Here is a 23,833-nt window from a genome sequence, read left to right on the forward strand (position 1 = left end):
AGTAGCCCACAGACAGTTACTGGCAGACAACTTTGTGTTCCCCCAAACTTCCCGCTGGCGGACTCTGTGCGGCCAGAACTTCTTGCAGGGTAGCACCTGGAAGGCAAGGCTTAAAAAACGAACAAAACGAGCCGCGCATCCGTTGTTTCGAAGCGACCGGTGTACTCGTCTAAAATAAAAAAGATTTCTGTCTGCAAATCCCGTTTGCTCGCCCGGTAATCCACCCCCGCCCCCAGCCCGGCGTGTCCGACCCGTACAGCTGTTTTTAATCCCTCCTTTTCTCACTTGGCGTCCCGGGCTCGGGTTGACCAGACGCGGAGCCACTTAGCGTTTCCTCCTCCCCCTGCCGGGGTCTGTCCTCCCTCCGCCGTCTCCTCCCCCCCCCCGCCCCCCCGCCTGCATCCCTGGGGGCAGAGTGTGGGAAGAACGAATTTCCGCCGGGTTAGTTCGCCACTCGCCGACTTGGGTCCCTTCCGGACGCAGCCCGCACACCCCCGGCTCCTCCGCGGGCTCTTCCACCGAGGCCGCGCTACCGGTCCCGGACCGGGAGCGAGGAGGCGCAGGCTGCGGGGGCTGAGCCTCCCGGGCGCAGCAGCCGAGCCGCGCCGGGAGGAGCTCTTGGAAGGGCTCCCGCCTGCAGCTGGGGAATCCGCTCGGCGGGGAGAATCCGTGCCAGGGAATCCAGCTCTCCGGACTCAAACTGCAAACAAAAAGCTCAGGTCTTGCTCCCTCCCTCCGCCCCTCGACGCGCACCCGGAGAAACAGTTTTCTGCAGAAATGCAACAAGTAGCACTCGGAGCTCGCGGGGCGCCCCGCGCCGCCTAACTTGGCCAGGCAAAACCTCTGCAGAGACCCGGGCCAGCCACCGGACAAAGGGCGGAGGAGGGGCTGGACGGCGCTGCAAAGTCCGAAAGAGGCCATTTAGCGACTCTGGCCAGGCCAAGGGGAATGCAGAGGAGACACAGAGCCGGCGGGCCAAGAGGACGATCCGGCCTCAGCACGCAGGGCGGGCGGCGATGGAGGCTGCTCGCGCCGTGCGCTTCTTGCTCGTGGTGTGCGGCTGCCTCGCGCTGCCGCCGCGGGCCCAGACGGTATGCCCGGAGCGCTGCGACTGCCAGCACCCCCAGCACCTTCTGTGCACCAACAGGGGGCTCCGAGCCGTGCCCAAGACCAGCTCGCTGCCGAGCCCGCAGGACGTGCTCACTTACAGCCTCGGCGGCAACTTCATAACCAACATCACGGCCTTCGACTTCCACCGCCTGGGGCAGCTCAGACGGCTGGACCTGCAGTATAATCAGATCCGCTTTCTGCACCCCAAGACCTTCGAGAAGCTCTCCCGGCTGGAGGAGCTCTACCTGGGCAACAACCTCCTGCAGACGCTCGCTCCCGGGACACTGGCGCCGCTGCGCAAGCTGCGCATCCTCTACGCCAACGGGAACGAGATCGGCCGCCTCAGCCGCGGCTCCTTCGAAGGCCTAGAGAGTCTCGTCAAGCTGCGGCTGGACGGGAACGCCTTGGGGGCGCTTCCGGACGCCGTCTTCGCCCCCTTGGCAACTTGCTCTACCTGCATCTGGAGTCCAATCGGATCCGCTTTCTGGGCAAAAACGCCTTCGCCCAGTTGGGGAAGCTGCGCTTCCTCAACCTCTCTGCCAACGAGCTGCAGCCCTCCCTACGCCATGCAGCCACCTTCGCACCGCTGCGCTCCCTCTCCACTCTCATCCTCTCAGCCAACAGCCTGCAGCACCTCGGGCCGCGCGTTTTCCAGCACCTGCCGCGCCTGGGCTTACTCTCGCTCAGGGGCAACCAGCTCACGCACCTCGCGCCCGAGGCCTTCTGGGGGTTGGAAGCCTTGCGCGAGCTGCGCCTGGAGGGGAATCGGCTGAGCCAGTTGCCCGTGGCGCTGCTGGAGCCTCTGCATAGCCTGGAGGCGCTGGACCTAAGCGGCAACGAGCTGTCCGCTCTGCACCCCACTGTCTTTGGCCACCTGGGCCGGCTGCGCGAGCTCAGCCTGCGCGACAACGCGCTCAGCGCCCTCTCCGGGGACATTTTCGCCGCCAGCCCAGCCCTCTACAGGCTGGATCTTGACGGCAATGGCTGGACCTGCGACTGCCGGCTGCGAGGCCTGAAGCGTTGGATGGGCGACTGGCACTCTCAAGGCCGGCTCCTCACCGTTTTCGTGCAGTGTCGCCACCCTCCGGCCCTGCGGGGCAAGTACCTGGATTACCTGGATGACCAGCAACTGCAGAACGGGTCTTGTGCAGATCCCTCGCCCTCGGTTCCCCCGACTGCCGACGGCAAGCAGCTGCCCCTACCCACAGCCCAAGAGGAGGAGGTGGCGCCCCCTCCAGGTGCCCTTGCGCAGGAGCCTCCGCAGCCCCAGCCGCAGCAGCGGGGTCGATTTCTGCCAGGGGTGGCCTGGGACGGGGCTGCCAGGGAGCTCTTGGGTAACCGCAGTGCCCTTAGGCTGAGCCGGCGAGGCCCGGGCCTTCAGCAGCCGGGTTTCAACGCCGCTGCTGCCGCAGGCCCGGCGCCACACCCCCAGGACCTGCTGGAGAAGCCAGAGCGGGGACGTCCGACTGCGTCGGATCCTGCCCACGCGGAGCCCACCCAGACGGCTGCGGCTGGCTCGGCGCCAGCCGGAGACCCATGGCAGCGCGCAGCGAAGCAGCGCCTAGCGGCGCCGCAACTAGAAACCGCAGCCCAATCCGACGGCGGGGTCGGCCTGCCGCCGCTGGTATCTGACCCGTGTGACTTCAACAAGTTCATCCTGTGCAACCTGACGGTGGAGGCGGTGGGCGCAGACAGCGCTTCGGTGCGCTGGGCGGTGCGCGAGCACCGCAGCCCCCGGCCGCTGGGCGGCGCGCGCTTCCGACTGCTCTTCGACCGCTTTGGGCAGCAGCCTAAATTCCACCGTTTCGTCTACCTGCCCGAGCGCAGCGACTCGGCCACGCTGCGGGAGCTGCGCGGAGACACTCCCTACCTGGTGTGCGTGGAGGGCGTGCTCGGCGGCCGGGTCTGCCCTGTGGCTCCCCGGGACCACTGCGCGGGGCTGGTCACCCTGCCAGAGTCTGGGAGCCGAAGCAGCGTCGACTACCAACTGCTGACCTTGGCCCTGCTGGCCGTCAACGCGCTGCTGGTACTCCTGGCCTTGGCCGCCTGGGCGTCGCGCTGGCTGCGGAGGAAGTTGCGGGCCAGGCGGAAGGGCGGGGCCCCAGTCCACGTCCGTCACATGTACTCCACCCGACGGCCCCTGCGCTCCATGGGCACCGGCGTCTCGGCCGACTTTTCTGGATTCCAGTCGCACCGACCGCGCACCACCGTGTGCGCGCTCAGCGAGGCGGACCTCATCGAGTTCCCGTGCGACCGCTTCATGGACAGCGGGGGCGGCGGCGCGGGCGGCAGCTTGAGGCGGGAGGACCATCTCCTGCAGCGGTTTGCAGACTAGGTAGATCCAGGGCCTCCAGGGGTGTGGAGACAATCTCATTGGCCTTGAGCAGCCAGCTATCCGCAGGACCCTGCCACCCACCTCGGGGGAATACCCCATTTTATGAGACCTTCTCTTTCCCGGCTTTTGTGCCTTTACCAGAGAGGCCAAAGGGGACAGATAGCTAATTCTGCACCATCCCCCAATCCCAGTACTCACTCATGAAGTAAATGGATATTATTGGTGGTCAAGGCCAAGAGTAGGGGACAAATGGATGTTGGGGTCCAGAGGTGGGAGGTCTTCTCTACGTGGACACATTGGTGCAGCTATAAGAATAGATTTTTTTTTTTTTGGCATTATAATGCAATGGCCTGGCCCCTTTGGGGGTAGAAAAGGGTGCTTGTGCCCTTCAACGTGGCCAGAAAGAGATTTGGATGCATGTTTTTTAGTTTGTTCAGTATCAAACAGAGGAGGTTTGTTTCTATTTAAGGAAAAAAGAACTTATTACCATTACAAAGAAGGCTTGGCAACTGACTCCACGGGTCTGGTGGTCTCTGCCAAGAGGGGTGATGTCGTAAACAGGTGGTAAAGTGGTAAAGTTTAATACACTTGCCCAGGAACTCATTTTTTTTTTTTTTTTTTTTGGTCTTTTTAGGGCCGCACCCTCCACATTTTGGAGATTCCCAGGCTAGGGGTCCAATCGGAACAGTAGCTGCTGGCCTGCGCCACAGCAACTTGGGATCCAAGCCAAATCTGTGGCCTACACCACAGCTCATGGCAATGCCGGATCCTTACCCCTGAGCAAGGCCAGGGATCGAACCTGCATCCTCCTGGATGCTAGTCAGATTCCTTTCCTGCTGAGCCACGATGGGAACTCCCTGGGAACTCTTTTATGTTGGTTGGTAAAACATTCAGGACAACTTAATGTTTAAATAATTAAAGATGCGGTGTTTTTTTTTTTTTTTTTTCAACAATGTGAAGAACTCTGACATTTAACAGACTGACCAATAAACTCAAGGACTGTTTTAGTGGAGCTCAGTAATTCAGCTATTTGCCTTGTAACAGTCACATCACAAGAACATTCGCAGACCTTGAAGTTAACTAAGATTACATACTTTCTTAGGAGAAGGCTTCATGCAAGACTTCTCTGTCAGGGTTGCTCCTGTGGCTTTTTAATTTTATTTTTTTAAACCTATATACGGAAGAGGAAATATCAATGTCGAATGCCATAAAAGAATGTAATGTGTATATATATCCGATGACCCCTTAGGGAATGCCAGCGTTCTGGTTCACTCACCACATCTCTGACAACCTGTCCAGATCGGAATAACTGTGATGTGGTACTTCCGGTGTTTTTGTCAGTGACACGCGGTTGACTGTGCCCTGTGGCTCTTGAGTTGCACAGTTAGGTGATAAATGGTTGCACAGTTAGGTAATTTCCTAATGGGGTGAGCAAAAGGCGACTTGCCATTGATATGTAATGTTTGATCACATATTGTCTTACTTTACATAAAAGAGCAGAGGGGGACAATGTGAAAGAAAAATGTGCATCAGTGGTTGTCTGTTTCTACTAAAACCAGAAGATTGGTATGAGTACTTAAACCTCACTGTGAAATAATTCTATATTTTGCAAATTATTCCCTCCACTACCCAGTGTTTTCTGTCCTTGTTGTGATTAAATCTTATCTTTTAGTTAGTCATTGCAGTATTTCTTTGAAATGTTTTTGTTTTAAACTTAGGGCTAGGCTCCTTTATTTGTTCAGTTGTTTTCAACTACTTGGGGTATTTTCCTTTCCTGATATTTATGAAGTAGATGTTTATCACTAAATGTAGTGCTTTGGTTTACATTAATGATTTTGTGTGTGGTCTGAAACACAGTCACTTAGAGCGTGTGCACGATCTCGTTATGTTAACCGTGGTTATGGAGTCGTTGGCTGTGGGGTGCCGGGGAGGCCACTGCAACGGTGCTAAGGCTAACAGGGAATCTTCTGTTGAGGGCCTTAAGCCCCTGAGGGTCCTGAAGACTCAGGGAATCTGTCATAGTCCAGGGATCCTTGCACCCCACCCCATCCCGTTTATGTTTGGCCTCCACTGAGCCAGGCCTGCCCTTGTCCCAACAGCCGAAGAGGGACACAGGGATTTCAATGAGCGGATCTTTGTTTATGTTCAGATGAGTAAATGTCCAGACCACTTAAAATACAGCTGCTTTTCTGGCGGTCTTATCCGTGGGGCCGAAACTTAATAAACCACAGGAAATGGACTGTCATTCTTAGTTTGCTGCCAGGGCTTGCTTCAGATTCCAGGCCTATTGGCATTTGGGAGCGGTGAAGTCGTTTGCTCTTATTTGCAGCCTTGCACTTATCTTGCAGCTCTTGTGCGCCTAGGTGTTGCATTGGTAGAACAATTGCATTTCTTAGCTCTTGCTTTTCCACAGCAGTGTAATAAAGTGAATCCCTTGAAAGTCTGGAAAAGTCCTCTGTTTCTTCCCACCACCTACCCTTTCAACTGCAAAAAATCACTGAAAATGCTTAATGCCTGAATCCATGTAAAAACAGTTTCACTGGAAAGCCTTTCAGTGGGAAATGAATAAATGTCATACATTGTTATGTTCAGTGATCTCAATAAACCCACTTACTAATGGAGATGTCTTAGTGTTGGAGTTTCCAATATTTTATATGCTTTCATAATGGCACCCTGCCTTTTTCTGTAGCAGTTTTCATCAATGAAAATGAAACAAGCTGGAAGTCTTTCTGTCCTCTTTCAGTGTTTTTAAGTTTCCATTTCCACAGTCGAGTGTGGGCTTAATTTTTAAGAAATGGTTGTGTGACCTTCTGCCCAAAGAAACAGTGAGGCGGCTCTAAAAGCAGATGGTCAGCTGTGAGGTGAGAATGGTGCTAAAACACCAGTGACGGCAACATGATGGGTCTCAGCAGGTTTCAGCTGTTTAAAGCAAACAATTAAAAGTCAAACCCATGGACTCGCCTGGAAAAAGAAGGACTTATCTTCACCTGGAGGCCATCTTTGCCATTACAAAGTTTAGGAAAAGGTAAAATTCCTAACGTAAAAAGAATACACTTTGCTCGAGGTAGGAGTGGTCAGTTCAAGAGTCATTGACACAGTCTGGAAAGTGGTGGGGTCCTCGGTGCAACCAGTAAGATCATTGCTTTCATGAGGCGGATCATTTTGCAATGCTGCCAACTAATAATTAGCATGTGATCAGAACCCCTTCACTGATTTGCCAAACACCTGGTTTTCACCAGGAGTACAGGCAGCTGCTGTATATACTGTGAAACTATTACAGGAGACACTGGATTCCTTGGTATCTGTACTTAACCCCTCCTCTCTCTGCTCCTGAGATGTGGAGATAAGTGACAGTGAGGCATTTTAATGCCAGGAATATATTCACAATTCCAGACCATGACCCAGGATCAAGACAGAGTCCTCCTGAGCCTTGTATCTTCACCATCTCAGAGAATTACAGCATCACTGTAGTTCAGAAGGTTTTTAAGAATGTGAGGAAGGAATTTTAGTCATCTGAGAATAACCTTTCTCTTAATCTCTTTGTGCCGTAGCTTCTCCCCCGCCACATTTGCTGTTTTATTTATCGTGATAGGGACTCACGGATATGTTTTATTCCATGAGTCACAATCTAATACTATTGCGATTTTGTTGCTCAAATTGTCCCATATTACTGAATACAGTAAGAGTGATTACCTGTACTGTTTAAGATTTCTTTCTTTTTTGTTTTTGGCTGTGCCTATAGCACATGGAAATTCCCAGGCCAGGGATTGAACCCATGCCACAGCAGCAGCCTGAGCCACTACAGGGACAATGCAGGATCCTTAACTGCTAGGCCACTAGGGAACTCCAAGTTTTCTTTTTTTGACGGTTTATTTTTGGCTAGGGTATGTCTGTCTAGAGATTTACAGTCAAAATACTGTTTTTTAAAGCGCCCATCATTCCACTAGGAATAGTTCCTCTTAGGGTGGTTTGTTACCAACGAGACTCCTCGAATTCACTTTACTTCCAATTTTTAAGGAACTGGTTTTGCAGCATTTAAATTGATTTTATAGTTAGGTAAAAATTCATTTGGTTCTGAAATCAAATCCGCAAAACGAGACGTTTCAGGAAATTGAGCTTCTGTCCTTTTCCTTCTGTTGTCTTCCCACCCGTCTCTTATCATAGCCGTTTTTGGAAATATTATGGCTTCTGCAACTGTTAAAATGGGAATGCTGGGTCCTGACTGCACAGTTCTATTTTAAGGAATAAATAAGGAAAGAGCATTGGACAACACCAGTTACAAGGAAATTGTTTAATAAGCAGTAGAGGTCTTATTGGTAGCAGTATTCTCCTGTGCTCAGGGTGACAGTTATTTGATACATTTGAGAAGTTTCATGGACAAGGCATTCTGCTTCAGCCCTAACCCATCCGAAAATTCAGATAATGAGATCATAGTGACTCTTACCTCCCCTCGTTTTGGTTAATCGAGGCTCTTCTCTAATTTAGTGGGGAAGGATGGCTCTTGAAATACTCTCTCATTATTTGAAAAGGAAGTGACTGTACTGGTATTTGAGCAAACTTTCCTATATTTATTAAACCCTTAGCACAAGTTGAGTCAGGCTTTAGATCGGAACTAAGGCTGCGTAAGTGGTCTTGCTTACGTGGTGCCCTCCTCCCCCATTAACATAGCGATAGCATCTCCAAGTGTCCTTTTCCTCTCAGTTTACTTAGAAGGATACTTTGCATGCACACATGCTTTTTTCCCTGGGGATTTCAGATTCCTTCCTCCTTCTCAATCATGTGGCAAATAGTATTCTTTTCATTTTGCATGGGAGATTCAGGTCTTTGGAGATTGTACTTACTTATATTGAGAACTGAAACAATTAGAAAAAAAAAATGTAGCTTCCGGAGGATCTGGTTGCTTTATCTTGGGACAAAATACCAAAATATCCTATTGCATCTGTTAGAGAGATTCTAAGCTACTGTACACTGAGAAACCGTTACAATAGACAGTGGATTCCTTGATATCTGTACTTAACCCCTCCTCTCTCTGCTCCTGAGATGTGGAGCTAAGTGACAGTGAGGCATTTTAATGCCAGGAATATATTCACAATTCCAGACCATGACCCAGGATCAAGACAGAGTCCTCCTGAGCCTTGTATCTTCACCATCTCAGAGAATTACAGCATCACTGTAGTTCAGAAGGTTTTTAAGGATGTGAGGAAGGAATTTTAGTCATCTGAGAATAACCTTCTTTCTCTTAATCTCTTTGTAGGTTCTCCCCCCACCCCCGCCCCGCCATTTACTGTTTTATTTCACTTATGGACACAGAAATGTGGCTTTGTGATTTGGCTGTGAGCTGGCATCAGGTGCTAGACAAATTGCCCCAGCATTGCAAACAGCAAACAGCATCTCCTGACTATGTAACTTCATAACATTTCTTTCAAACTCACCCAAGTGTTTTAAATACTAGCTCTGCCGCATAGTTCATGCTGAGACAGGGCAGCACGGTCATGTAAGATCAGCCGTAACCAAGCAGCAATTATGCACCTTCTGAGTTCTAATTTTTGACGAAGTAATTCTTACCCTAAGTTGAGTTTATTCCTAACTCTTAGCATGTGTACACTGTAGCGTGAAGAGACGTACTTTTAATGGTGACTGCCCTCTTAGTCCCTCTCTCTCAATTTTGATGTCTTTCTAAGGACATTTACTTTAGGAAATTAAAATGAGTGCAAATAATAACAAACACCCATATTAGCATCATTCACTAACAGTTAACATTGTGCAATGTTGGTTTTCAGCCTTAATAAATGTCTTTATTGACAAAACTGCTGATTTCCTTCCCTACACTCTGTCTTCTAAAGTAGCTGCCATTGTGAGTTGAATGTGCTTCCTTCTAACAATCAATTCTCCTTATCCACCCAAGTTACGTTGTATAAGATTACAGCGAATATTGAATTAGCAAATACTGAACCATTGCTCCCAGGGGAAATTCAGGGTTAGGTTCCTGCAAGCCTCTGGTCACATTTTCATCAAGCTGTCAATATATAACCTTATTTTATATGTGTTTCTGTTTAAAGACACCTATTTAATATATAGCATTGATTTATTAACATTAAGCTCATGGCGGAGAGCACGGTAACTCATGCCTGAAGCAAGTGTGTCAACACATATGTTTTCCCCCAAGACACATCTTTCTGCACTTAGGGACATGAGCCAGCACTTCAGCCCTATGCTTGGGAGCCCTTTTAAGACAGCAAAATTGTCAACATACAGCATGAAAATGCAGAAAATGTGGCACCAAATAGACTGTGAAAAGGACCCTTGTTTACAGTCTGAGCTATGAAACAAGGAGGCAAAACATTGTCTTGTTCAGCTCCAGCTGGGATCACGCACAGCACCTCGCATTTTCCACTGCTCTGGGCAGGTCTGCCAATGGCCATGAAAGTGCTGCAGAGTGTTAATTCTGGGGTTTTGGTGAGTAGGTGAGTCCACAAATGCATGCTCCGTGAATAATGCAGATCAACTGTAACTTTCATCTTCCCCAGTCCTCCTCCTGTACCCCCTTGCCCTTTGCTCAGTGCCTCAGTTATCTTTTCTACCCCTTGACCAATCTCTCTCTCTCTCTTTTTTTTTAGAGGTAAAAGCGGTATGCAATGTTACATTAGTTTCAGGGGTATAACATAATTCTTGGATCTTTGTATACAAGGTACACTACCAAGTGATCTCCACAAGTCTAGTTACTACCCGTCACCATATAGTTGACCCCCTTCACCCATTTCACCCACCTTCCAACCTCCTTCCGCTCTGGTAACCATCAGTCTGGTTTCTGCAGCTAGGAATCCTGTGTTGCTTTGTTTGTTTGTTTGTTTTGCTTTTAGATTCCATATATAAGTGAAATCATACAATATTGGTATTTTTGTCTAACTTATTTCACTTAGCCTAATACCTCAAAGTCCATCCATGTTGTTGAAAATGGCAAGATTTCCCTTCTTTTCATGGCTGAGTAATACTCCATTGTATGTGTCTACCACATCTTCTTTATCCATTCATCTGTTAGTGGACATTTAGGTTGTTTCCATATTTTGGCTACTGTAAATAATGCTGCAGTGTACATAGGGGTGCATGTATCTTATCAAGCTAGTGTTTTCATTTCCTTTGAATAATACCCGAAAGTGGATAGCTAGAGCATACAGTAGTTTTATTGTTAACAATCTTTTGTCTTTTAAACTGGTAACCAGATAGGTGTGGTTGTATTGTTGATGGTGGTAGCTTTGTATGTGTGTGTTGAGGATGAAGATGGGAGGGTTTTTTTAATGAGTTTTAATTTGTTTGATATTTTCTACTTATTCTTTCCGAAGTGTTTTTCTCCTTTGCTGCATGTGCACAGTTTCTATTTCTTACTTGGGGCTTCTTATCACACATTAAAAATGTCCCTACTTGTGTCTTCTCTTACCTTTGCATACTTAACCGCTTCCCCAGTTCTCAAAGGACTCCACAAAGAAGAAAGGGCTAAGTATATCCCTGGGCTAAGTGTATCCCTGAGCTAGGTGTATCCCTGACTCCATTTGCTCTGGGCTCACTTTTCAGAAGGTGTCAAGTTTTTGTCTCATTTATTTATTTATTTATAAATGCCATGTTCCTGTGGCATGCAGAAGTTCTCAGGCCAGGGATGGAACCAGTGCTACAGCAGCAAACCAAGCCACAACAGTGGCATTGCTGGATCCTTAAACAGCTGAACTCCTGCTTCCTTTGTATTTTGAAAGGCTCTCTGACATTCTTTGTGCCAAGGAAAAGGATGGGTTGCTCTCGTGTCTTACAAGTTGTCTTCTTGGAAGATCTTGTTTATGTGCTCTCACTGCCTTCATATACCTTGTTTGGCTGTATGCTTTTTCTATTTCTATTTTGATTGCCAGTCTCTCTCATTCACACACACACACACACACACACACACACACACACACACACACACACTACTTTCTGTTTGTTTTTGCCTTGTGCTTAATTCTACTTAGGCTTTTGTTTTATTATTCCCTGTTGGTGTCACTCATTATAACTATAGTAAAATTATCAAGATCAGAAAATTTAACACTAATAAAATGCTATTATCATTTTTTGGCCACAACCATGGCATGCAGAAGTTCCCAGGCCAGGGATGGAATCCAAGCCACAGCAGTGACAACCTCAATCCTTAACTGCCACACTACCCAGGGGTCTTAAAAATGCTGTTATCAGATCTACATTCCGTATTCGAAATGTATCAACTATCTTAATAATGCCCTTCTTAGCTGTTGTCCCCTTGGTTCAATGTAGAATCATGTATTGCATTTCCATGGCATGTTATTCTTTCTCTCTCTCCCTCTCTTTCCACTTTTAAATTTGATTTTCTTTCCTTTTTAAGATTTATTGAGGTACAATTTATATACAGTCCAGTTTACCCTTTTGGAGTCTATAGCTTCATTAGTTTCCACAAATACATGCAATCACGTCGCCACTACGCCACTCAAGATGCAGCGCATTCATTCCATCGCCACAAAAAGTTCCTTTGTAGTCAGTCCCTTCCCCCGACCCCAGCCACAAGCAATTACAGATTTGATTTTTGTCCCTGTAGTTTTGCCTGTTCTAGAATTGCACATACGTGAACTCAGAGAGCATGTCACATTGTGTGTCTGCCTTTTCCCCTTATCATAGTGCTTCAAGATTCATCCATTCTGTTGTGTGCGTCCGTGGTTCCTTCCTTTCTGTTGCTGAGTAGTACTCCGTCATGTGGATCTACCACACAGGTTTATTTCTTCACCAGTTGATGGACATTGGACTTATTTTTAGTTTGGGACTGTTAGGAATAAAGCAGCTCCAACATTTGCATACGCATCTTTGTATGAACATGTGTTTTCATTTCTCTTCACTAAATACCCAGGAGTGGGATTGCTAGGATATTTGTAGTGTGTTTCACAAGAAACTGCCAAAGTAGCCACACTATTTTGCATTCCCATCAGCAGTATATAGACTTTCTGATTGTTTCCCACATTTGCCTGCACTTAGTTTTTTACCTGTTTCCAAAAAGCCATTCTGTTAGGTGTGTAGTGTTATTTTGTTTGGTTTAATTTGTATTTCCCTAATGACAAAGGATATTGAGAATCTTTTTGTGGAAGCATTTGCCGCTTATGCTTCTTTAGTGACGTGTTTGTTCAAATATTTCATTTTTTCATCGGGTTCTTTCTATTCTTATAAGTGAGTTATAAGAATGTTTTGTGTGTTCTGCCTACAAGTCCCTTGTCAAATATATGTTATGCAAGTATTTTCTCCCAGTCTATGGTTTACCTTTTAATTTTCCTAGAGGTGTTTTTCTGTACATTTAGGACTATGACCCATTCCAAATTGATCTTTTTATATGGTGTGAGGTATGAATCCAGTCAAGTTGACTTTTTTCGGCTTATGTACATCTACTGATCCAGCAACTTTTGTTGAAGAAACAATCCTTTCTCCACTGAAAAATCTCTGCAACTTTGTTGAAAAAAAAAATCTATCGACCCTATATATAGGTCTATTTCTTGAAACTCTATTCTCATCCACTGATCTATATGTCTATCCTGTGCCAATATCAAATTTTCTTAAAATCAGGTTGGGTGAATCATCCAATTTTTCTCCTTTATCACAATTGATTTTGACTCTTTAGCTTTTTTATTTTCCTTAAAAATTTTAGGATCAGCTTGTTATTGCAACCAAAAAAAAAAAAAATGCCTACTGGGATTTTGATTTACATTACATTAAATTTGTAGATCAATTGGTGATAATTGACATTTTAATAGTGACTCTTGATCTGTGAATGCAAATAAATAAATCTCTCAATTTATTTAGGTTTTTTAAAAAAGTTTTTTTTAAATTTGTGTGTTATTTGATCACATCCATGGCATGTGGAAGTTTCTGGGCCAGGGGTTGAACCACACCACAGCAGCAAACCAAGCTGCTATGGCGACAATGCCAGATCCTTAACATGCTGCACCACAAGAGAACTCTGTCAACATATTTAGTTTCTTTTAAATTTCTCTCACAAATGTTTTATAATTTTCAGCCTGCAAAACTTGCACCTATATTGTCAGCTCTTTGGTTCATGTTTTGATTATTTTTGTAAATGGTATTTTAAAAAACCTTCAATTCCCGTTGTCCATTTCTAGCATATACAGATAAAGTTGTTTTTTATACATTGACCATGCATCTTGTGAATTTGATAAACTTATTTATTTCTAGTAACTTCTTATTAGGTTCTTTGGAGATTTTATGTATATAAAGATAGTTTTATTTCTTTCTTCTAATCTGTATGTCTTTTTCTTGTCTTATTGCACTGGTTAGAAACAGCAATACAATGTCAAATAGAAGTTGTGTGAGAAGACTTCCTGACTCATCGCTAACCTTAGGGAGAAATAAATCAAGCTTTAAATATTAAGTATGATGTCAGCTCAAGATTTTATGTAAATTCCTTTATCAGAGTGAGGAAATTATAATTTGCTGACAGTTTTTATCATGAAAGTATGCTGAGTTTTGTCAGTTGCTTTTTCTGCTTTATTGAAATGATCGTCTGATTTTCCTTTTTAGTTTTTTGATATGGTGAATTAACATTGATTTATATTGTAATGTTGAACCAGTCTCGAATTTCTAAGATGGATCCTACTTAGTCACTATACGTTAATTCTTAGTCATATTAAAGTCTCTGTCTAATAGTTTCAACATGTGGGCATCTCTGAGTCCAGTTTTATTGATTGCTTTATTTAACAATAGGACATTAGGCTGTTTTTTCATGCTTTTTTGTCTTCTACTTTGTAACTATTATGAATTGTTGTGGTTTGTTTTTTGTTTTTGTTTTTTGGCTGCACCCACGCCCTGTGGAAGTTCCCAGGTCAAGGATTGAACCTGCATCCTCACGGACACTGTGTCAGGTTCTTAAGCTGCTGAGCCACAACGGGAACTCCCCAAGTCTAATAAGATTTAACTGAATGCTAAACATCGTGTCAGAAGAATACTTAAGACTGAGGTAAATAGTTTTTATGCCCAGAAGTGGATAATACTCTTCTTCTGTCAGGCAATAGCTGTGAGGAGTTGAATCAATTACGTCAGTATTTGAGCTGGGTTTGGATTTTCTTGTCACTATTAGAGCACCACAGACTTCAAATTTATTCACTCATATGCAGATTTATTTGTCAAATAGCATGTTTAACCTGGATTTTTAGAATTGTTTATTTTCAGAAGCATTTATTATGTAAATTTGAGATTTTCTGGATTTGACAGACTGTGTTTTTTGGAGTTTTTGCACACACGGACAGATGTTTTTTAGTCAAGCTTGTGTAATGATTTATGCTAGTATACATGCAAATTTAGCACCCAGGAACATGTTTTGTTTTTACCTAACTCTTCCCCCCTCAACATTATGTAAAGCATGGGGACTCCTTTGCAAACAGTAAGGCCAGCTTCCTTCTGTAATGAAGAGCTCTGTGGACTGCATTATATTTAGGTAACATCTGAAAGAGTTCAAGTGAAGGAGAGTGAAGAATTGTGTGCTTTTTAAATCCCTGTGGTTGGAACTTTTAGTGTCAACTTGAGACCAGCATCAATCACGATATCCTGAATTCTCAATTAGACGTCTTGCCACATACAGCATTTGCTTAGGAAGAAGCCCTGACTTGTAAAAGGCAATGCCTTTCTATTGTACACATTGAGCTCTAAACAAATGCTTAACCTGAAACCAAGGTGGTAGAGGAGGAGCACAAAGAATTAGATACAGTAGGAGTCCTAGTTCCTGGAATAATCCACAGATGCCCCACTCCAGGCAAGGACTGTTGCAAATCCATTATTGTATAATAATCATCAGATCTCAAACTTTTAGACAGACAAAAATTAGCCCATTGTCATGGATTGAATAAAAACACCCAATTTTAATATTACCTACATCAAAGGTTATTAATTGGCCATACAGATCATCTTATAGAAGGGACATGCTGTATTTGAGATTTTTATCTTAGTTTTATACCAGTCTTATTTTGTGTTAAGACTTAAAGTGGGTATTGCATAGAGTAAGTATGTCAGACTCTCACGTATTAATGGGTTGGAGACAGAGGGCATTTAGTTTTGTTCCAGGTGCTTTTTTAAGAGCTTTCCCTACACTAACCCATTCCATCCTCGTAATAATCCTCTGAGGGAGATACCACTACGCTCCTAACGTTAGAGATGAGGAGATGGAGGCACAGAGAAATTATGTACTCAGACCAAGACCCCTGACTGGGGAGGTGTCGGAGTCTTGACTGGAAGCCAGGCTGGCTCCAGAATCCTAGCTGTCAGTCCCCGACACTCTGCGGCCGTGCATGCACACATGACAATGGACAAAACAGCAAGGGATTGTTCTCAGGATTCCCTGTGAACCTTTCTTTTCTTCCCCAATACATTTAAAAGTCATTTCTAAGGAATTTGACCTTTTTTCGCTGCCCATTTTTTTAAAAATCTGTATAAAACATCCAGGGCAATCCCCAGAGCTAACGTGTGGGTCTGTAAATATTTAATGAGAGAGCTGTAGTCCATCTCAGAGCTGCAAATGCTCCCCTCTGTCCTGACATGCGTGGGTCCCTGTTGTGTGCTGGGAGGTTAGATCTTTCCGTTGGTTTATGAACTCTCTTAGGACAAGGACTCCATGCTGTATTTCTCTTTATGTTTCCACAGAGCCTGGCCAGCTCAGAGGAGAGCTGGCTCCCTGCTTATTGATGAGGGCTGCAAGGCAGCTCTTCACCCTTTCCCACCGAGATCCACAGGCCAGACTGTTTATGTAAGTCATGTACATTCGTGTTTGGGGGCAGGTCATTTAATAGCTGTAATTCTACCCAAAGGTACATTTATATCGCAATGGTCAAAAACTCATGAGTACTGTAAGATGGTACATTGGACCAGGGGTACAGTCTGATTCTTTTTTTGGTCTTTTTAGGGTTGTGCCCCTGGCATATGGAGGTTCCCAGGCTGGGGTCGAATTGGAGCCCTAGGCTATGCCACAGCCAGAGCAATGCTAGATCTGAGCAGCATCTATCTCCTGCACTACCGTTTGCGGTGCCGGATCCCATTGAATGAGGCCTGGGATCCTCATGGATACTAGCCGGGTTCTTAACCCTCTGAGCCACAATGGGAACTCCTGATTCTACTCCTTTTACCTTTAATATAGGAATACAGTTCTCAAAAAGTCAACATTTGGGAAATGTAACATACATTTCTTCTCTCTGGGTACAGTGTCTATTATGTTGCTTAGACATAAATCTGGAGTGATTTATGTCTAAGACAATTCTAAGAATTGTCTAGAATTTATGTCGAATACAGCCTAAGACATGTTGCTTAGAATAGACCTTACTTATGTTGGTATTCCTATCATCTAGCAGGGTGCCTTTCACATCAGAGGTTCTCAAGAAATACCAGTGGATTTTTAAAAAACTTTAAGCATTAGTCCTGTTAGGAACGGAGTTATGGTAGGAGAAATTTTCCGTCGAAGGTCTTTTGGATCTGCCAAAGTCTGGGTTATTGTTTCCTAGGATATGGGACAGAATATTGTTGTCGACACACTGATTTTATTTTCCACCTGGTCCCCGTTCTTCAGTAACTTCTCCCCACCCCCCCACCCCCACGAAATCATGACTGAGACTTAAAAAAAAACTTCCACGGCAAAACAACCGTTTATCAATTTCTTTGTGCACTGGAAAGACACAGTATGACAAGTGTGTTTGTGAGATAAGGGATGTGTTCAGTGACATGGCGACGCACAGATTGACGTACAGGCAACCAGTCCCGCAGGTGAGTGATTATCTGCAGTTGCCAGAGGGAGCAGCTCCCATGGCTGATGGGGCTGCTGACCTTGGTGTATTTATCATCATTATCCCAGGGGACAGAAGCCAATATCTCTCTTCTTGTGAATACACAGCCATAAAAGGAACCACAGTCCAGTGGAAAAGAACTTGTGTGTATAGGTGGTGTGTGTGTGTGTGTGTGTGTGTGTGTGTGTGTGTGTGTGTGTTTATAAGAGATGGGGGTTGGGGAGCAAGAGGTGGTTTCTTACATTTTCTTTCCTCTTTTAACTTTTTTCTTTTTTTACTGAGAGACATGAGTCTCTCACATGCAAGCTCAGATTTATAATAGCTACTCCAGTCTGCAAGACTTCAAGGGGCATATTTTTCCTTATAAGGGAGCTGAATAAAGCTGCAAAACATGGATAATCTGTGTTATCATCTCTCAGGCTGTGATCGCCATCCAATTAGGGGAGGCCAGAGGTGAGGGATGTGACCTTGGATGATGCTGGGGCTGTCAGCCCGGCCCCCCTACCCCAGCAGGGTCCTAACTGCTTCTTGGCCTGGAGTTTAGAGGCATACTTTGGGACCTGAGTTCACTGGCAGCACCAAGCCTGCTTGGGTGGTGGGTGGAATCGAGCCCCATGAAGCTGTTGTGGAAAGGGAGGTGTAAGTGGCAGGGTATAGGGTGCTCAGGCCACAGTGGTCCTAGAGTGAGGATAAGGAGGTGAAAGAGGCTTTATTTCCAGAAAGAAGCGGTTGCCATGTGTTTTAGTTTGCTAGGGCTGCTGTAACTAAGCGTCGTGGACTGGCCAGCTTAAACAACAGAAATGGACTATCTCATAGTTCTGGAAGCTACAAGATCAGGGTGTCAGTGGGCTGGTTCTTCTAAAGACTGTCAGGAAAGATCAGCTCCAGACGCCGGCTGCTGGTGGACTTCTGGCATCGTGAGCTTACCTTGGCTTGCGGACACAGCCTGAGCTCTGCCTTCGTTTTCGTGTGACTTTCTCCCTATGTCCCTGTCTGTGTCTGAATTTCCTCCTCTAATAAGGACACCAGTCATATCGAAGTAAAAGCCCACCGTACTTCAATAGGAGCTCATCTGAACCGTAATTATAACTGCAATGACCCAATTTACAAAGAATGTCCCATCCTAAGGTACTGGAACCTTAGGGCTCCAATACCTGAATTTTGGAGTCGGGGGAGACACACCTTGGCCCCCTCACTGGATGCAGTCTGTCAGCGGTTGATTCACTTGGGGGTATTTCCTTGATTATTCCTTAAAGGAAACAGGGATGGGACATGGAAGCAGGGAGGCAGTGGTGGAGTGGTTGATTTCTCTTTTTCCGATAAAGAATAAGAATGTGAGAGACAAGCCTGTGGGGGGAATTGGTAAGGTTCCCTCATGGTTCATCAGGATAGCCATGGTTTTGAGGACACCAGCGGTATCTGAGTTGAAATATGGTCTGTAGGTCAGAACACCTAAGTCCTCAGAGCTTTTGCAAATGCCCAGTGGCATGTGAATGTCAGCCGCCCAGGCACAATTACCCAAAGTCCTTTCCTGATGTCTTCAGAAATTTAGGGGTGCTCGTCTGAGGGGCCTCTCTCCTTTCCCGTGTCCTAGTTCCGAAGGAGACCATCCTTCAGGAAAGTCCCATCATTTCAGCCACGTGCCTTCCTAGGAGTACAGTGTTTTCAAAATGAGCGATTTAGTTCCTTCACAGATGCCAAGGTAACATGATGTTTAGCTGAGACCGGGCGCTGGGTACTTGGTGAAATATTTTGTTTGCCTTATGTCAGTCCTCACAGAAGCCAGTGATGGTATCATTCCCATTTTCCAGAGGAAGCAATCAAGGCTCAGAGTTCACAGAGGAGTCAAGAGAGACTCGATTTCTATCTCTATTCTTTTTACTCTGCCTCCGTGCTGCCCTCAGTTTTTGAGGTACATCTTTGAAGGATGTGGATTTTTAAAAAAAAGCATCTTAAATATCACATTGAGATAAGAATTTGTTTTATTCCTTGGAGCCTCTGCTGTAAACTGAGGAGACGGGATTTTTGTAGGTGATCTCTGTGTGTCTGGGTAGCCCTAAAACCCATCTCAAATTATGAGTTTTATTCTCCTGTTTTGGATATAAGAAGGAGAAGATGTAGGCTGTCAATTTGCTTTTTTTTTTTTTTTTTAATGGAATTTCAACATCTCTTTTTGGAATTTCCTGGCTCTCAACCAAGTATGTAGATCTCGTTTCTGAGAAGTTCATCTATTTTGGACGGCAAAGGGACCATAATCTGGTTATTTGGAGGCTCTGGTCTTTGGAGACTCATATTTTTCTTTTCATCTCTTCCGCCTCTGTGCTCCTCCTGCTCCTGCAGATGTCCCGAGCTGACCATGTGCAGCTTCCCTGGCACCCAGCGGTAGCCAGTGTCCCTGGCCAGGAAAACATGCCCACTTTCTAGGCTGAGATCCACTTCCACTCCAGGCACATCTCCTGTGGGCCAACCAACAGGCTTTGACTGCTTTAGTTCAGGAAGACATGCTTGTTTGTGGATATGGTAATGACGCCAGTAAAATTCAATTACTGGATCCTAGAGGACGGGAGCTGGCGATAATAAATTAAGAAACATGAGCTTTGGAGTATCTGAACTGAAATTATAATGGGGCTATTGAAAAACAAACAAACAAAAATCCTAAGCATTCATTTAATAATAGATGCTGCCTCTCTCCCCACCAAAAAATTAGTTCATCAACTACCCCTTTGTTCTTGACATAAAGGAATATGTCTGAGACACAGCCAAGAACATTTTGTCTTAATTACTTGTATTGTTGTCGCCCCCAGAGCACACCTGGCTTGGGGGTAACTGGTACACAGGGAGGAAGCAGCCGGCTGGAGGGGGCCTCCCAAGGCCACGGCACTAATCCACGCTGGGCTCACAGATGCTCGCCACCCATGGCCTTGGGTTTCAGGTTGCCATCCCGGGCTGAGGTCTGAATGGAGGTTGTAACCTCAGAAGGTCCTGCTAGCACTTAACCACTGACATCCATCAAGAATGTCAAGGCTCGCATTGTCTCATTAATTTGAACCAGCTTTCCTGCAATCAGATCCTTTTTCATGCCTAATCTTTCCCCTCTGTCTTTCTTCCTTTGTGAGCAGTTTATAGCCTCTTCCGCCTGTGAGTTGTGCCCTGGAAGGCCACTCTTGGGGGAGAGGTGCCTTTGCCCTCCTCCCATTCCGTTAAGCTGAACTTGCGGTATTGGTTGCTGTTTCTTTTCCAATGTGAATTTCAAGTACATGAATGGAGAAAGACCATTTAAAGCAGTCTGATATCTCTGCAGACTCTATCTTGCAGATACTCTGAAGGTTAAATGGTGTGTCCTTCACTTTATTTCCTTTCCCATCCAGATCTCAACATCCAAGTATATAATTCAGAATTGATGGACAGAGGAGATATGGAAAAGATGGCAGAAGTGCTAAAAAAAAAAAATGTCCTGACTTAGCAGCATGGTATTTTTTTTCACCTGCAGTAAATGTCTTTTGAGGCATCTACTGAGACCCAGCCCTTTTCTTAGAGAATTGGTCCTGAGCCCCCACACCCCCTTGAAGGACTGGAAGCGTGGATCATGCTTGTTTTGTGTGACCCCATAGGCTGGTCAATGCATGACCCAGCTGCGCACAGAAGGACCTTGCTCCAGGAACTGCAATGTGGGCAGGTCGTTTGGTTGGGCCAGGGCTTGGAGAAGGCAGAGCTCTGGAGTTTGGGGCCACCGTTTTCAGCCATGTGTCCAGAGACGTGGAAAGCCAGGGGGTGGGGGGGTTTTGCCAGGAATCAAAGATGTCAAGGGAAGCAGACGCCAGACTGGCCTTCCTGGAGACAGGCAAGGTCACTTCCTTGTTTCAGAGTGACTATCCGCTTCCTAATTTCAGACCTGGTGAAACAGGGCCACTCTTCACTGGGTACATTTAGCGTCTCCCAATAAAGTCTCCCTGTTTGCTTTGGTTGATCACAACACGTTGGTGTGTGTGTGTGTGTGTTTAACCTACACATTACCATCTAACATTTTCTTGGGCTTGCAGGACCTCTGGGAACAGCAAAGTGAATGGCTCTAGCATGAGACTTGGAATATAGTAGGCGGGTACCATGACACATGTGTTCAGAGGATGGCAGTGGGGGCGGTCTTACCTTTATACAGGATGACCCTCCATTTCCCTTGTGCCCCCCCGCCCCAGCTCTTGCGCGTGTCCTCTCTCCTAGGACCCTGTGCCTAATACTGCCTCTTAAAGCGTCAAACCGTCATTATGTCTTTATCTCACTTGCCTCTCGGCCAGTGTCTGCTCCATGTCCTTCTTCTTAGCGCCTTGAAAAATTTTTTTCTAAGATGTTCAGAGATGATAAAAACGTATTAGCTCATCAGGAGATAAGGGAATCTGCAATTTGTGGCAGACTGTCTTAGGGCTTGTCTAAATTAGGGGTGATTCTTTCCATCACAGAGACAGAGGTTTCAGGACATCTAGAGACAAAGGATTTTACTGTCTTTTTTATTTCCCATGAAATGCAATGCTAAGCAGGGTTCATATTTTACCCACACGGCTTCCTGGCCTCTGCCGAAAGAGGCGTTTCATCCGGTGCCCCAGCTGTTCTGGAGCCTGCAGTGGGGTGGCTGTCGGGGAAGGGGAGACACAGAAGCGGTTGGGGGCCTCTGTGCAGGCTCTCAAGTGCACTTCCCTCAGGGCAACAGCCTGTGGAAATGTCCAGTCTGACTCTCTTCTTTCGGCACAATGGAGGGCACCTGTCTCTGTTGTTTATCAGAAAATGAGCAGTAAGCACAATCTCTACATAAAGAGAAACTCAAAAAGACTATATTTCTGATCTTCTTGGTGTTAGTTATCTTCTGGAAAAAAAGGCACGGTCTTGGTAGAACTTGTTTACGAATTACAGTTACAGTTCATCAACCCCAAATTCTCTTTCGAAGGAAAAACCAGAATACGAGGTGCCTGTGCTGATTATAACACATGGCCTACCAAGCCCCGTGCTGGGTACTTCCGTGCATACTTCATTTAAATGTCACTGGAGTAGGGCCATCTTACTACGGATTTTTTTTAAGACGTTAAGTCAGGGCCTAAGAGGTCACATAGATGGTAAGTAAAAAATCTGGTAAGAAAAGGTCACACGGCCAGAGTGTGGCCCCAAGTTTACCTGACTCTTAAAAGCACTAGGTCTACCACCCTCTAATGTCTGATAAGACATCTCAGGGTGTGTGCTTGTTAAAAATCCCATCCCGGGCCTGTTGCAGATCAAATAAATCAGCATCTTCTAGAAATGGGTCCAGGAATTCATCTCAGGTGAAGCTTATCAGGCAAGTTAGATAAAAGCTGCTGTCAGGCTTTAAATGCTTTTTTCCCTCTTTCTTTAACCCAGTAATTCTTGGCAAGGTGTTTGCAAAGAAAGCCTTTTCTCTTTTAACAAGCTTTTGGTTTTGGAATCATTTTGAGAAGTTGCAAAAATCACACAGAGAGGTCCCATATGCCTCCTCCAACCTCTTTATCTCTGATGTTAGGATCTTACAGAAACTAAGAAACTAACACTGATCAGCTGTTACAAACTGCGTGTGGCCGCCGCTTACCCTGGAAACGATGACAATGACAGAGAAGGAAAGAGAAAGCTGGGACAGTCCATATTTGCTTTTTTCTTTCCTTTGTCCTCAGTCAGGCAAGGGCAGAGGGTGTTGGTAGATGGTGATGATCAAGGAGTGATTAGAGCTCATCATGTGTAACATTTCCACCGTTCTGTTAAGAATGAAACGCAGGAGTTCCCGTCGTGGCGCAGTGGTTAACGAATCCGACTAGGAACCATGAGGTTGCGGGTTCGGTCCCTGCCCTCGCTCAGTGGGTTAACGATCTGGCGTTGCCGTGAGCTGTGGTGTAGGTTGCAGACGCGGCTCGGATCCCGCGTTGCTGTGGCTCTGGCGTAGGCCGGTGGCTACAGCTCCGATTAGACCCCTAGCCTGGGAACCTCCATATGCCGCGGGAGCGGCCCAAGAAATAGCAACAACAACAACAACAAAAATAATGCCGCGGGAGCGGCCCAAGGAATAGCAACAACAACAACAATAACAACAACAACAAAAGACAAAAAAAAAAAAAAGAATGAAACGCAAATATGCATGCGTGAGCTATGAAATGGAAACTGTGTGATTTTAGTGATTTCGCGTGCGTACTTCTATTTTCCTTTAAAACTAGCATTGTATTGTGTAAAGATGGGCAGAGAAGTTCACACTAACAGTTTAAGGTTTTACATTTACCTAGCATAGCATTAAAATAGCAAATTAAAAATATAACAAGTGAAGGTAGAGACGGAAGGAAAAGAAAAAATTTGTATTTAAAAAAAAATTTTTTTTTTTTTTTTTTTTTTTTTGTCTTTCTAGGGCTGTACCCACAGCATATGGACATTCCCAAGCTAGGGGTTGAATTGGAGCCGTAGCTGCCAGCCTACACCACAGCCGCATCAACGTGGGATCCCAACCTCGTCTGCGACCTATGGCAATGCTGGATCCTTAACCCACGGATCGAAGCCAGGGATGAAACCGGTGTCCTCATAGATACTAGTCAGG

General features: G+C 45.8%; 1 protein-coding gene across 1 annotated transcript in view; it reads left to right on the top strand.

The window, feature by feature from the left end:
* TRIL (TLR4 interactor with leucine rich repeats) overlaps window positions 983-23,833 on the top strand; it is a 108,084-nt gene continuing 85,233 nt past the window's right edge. Inside the window, 3 exon segments of the mRNA XM_013985740.2 lie at window positions 983-1,539; window positions 1,542-3,445; window positions 16,130-16,232. Coding sequence (XP_013841194.2) covers window positions 1,017-1,539; window positions 1,542-3,445 — 2,427 coding nt within the window. The 5' untranslated portion in view covers window positions 983-1,016 and the 3' untranslated portion in view covers window positions 16,130-16,232.

The sequence above is a fragment of the Sus scrofa genome, chromosome 18, assembly GCF_000003025.6.
Source record: "Sus scrofa isolate TJ Tabasco breed Duroc chromosome 18, Sscrofa11.1, whole genome shotgun sequence".
Taxonomy (NCBI): domain Eukaryota; kingdom Metazoa; phylum Chordata; class Mammalia; order Artiodactyla; family Suidae; genus Sus; species Sus scrofa.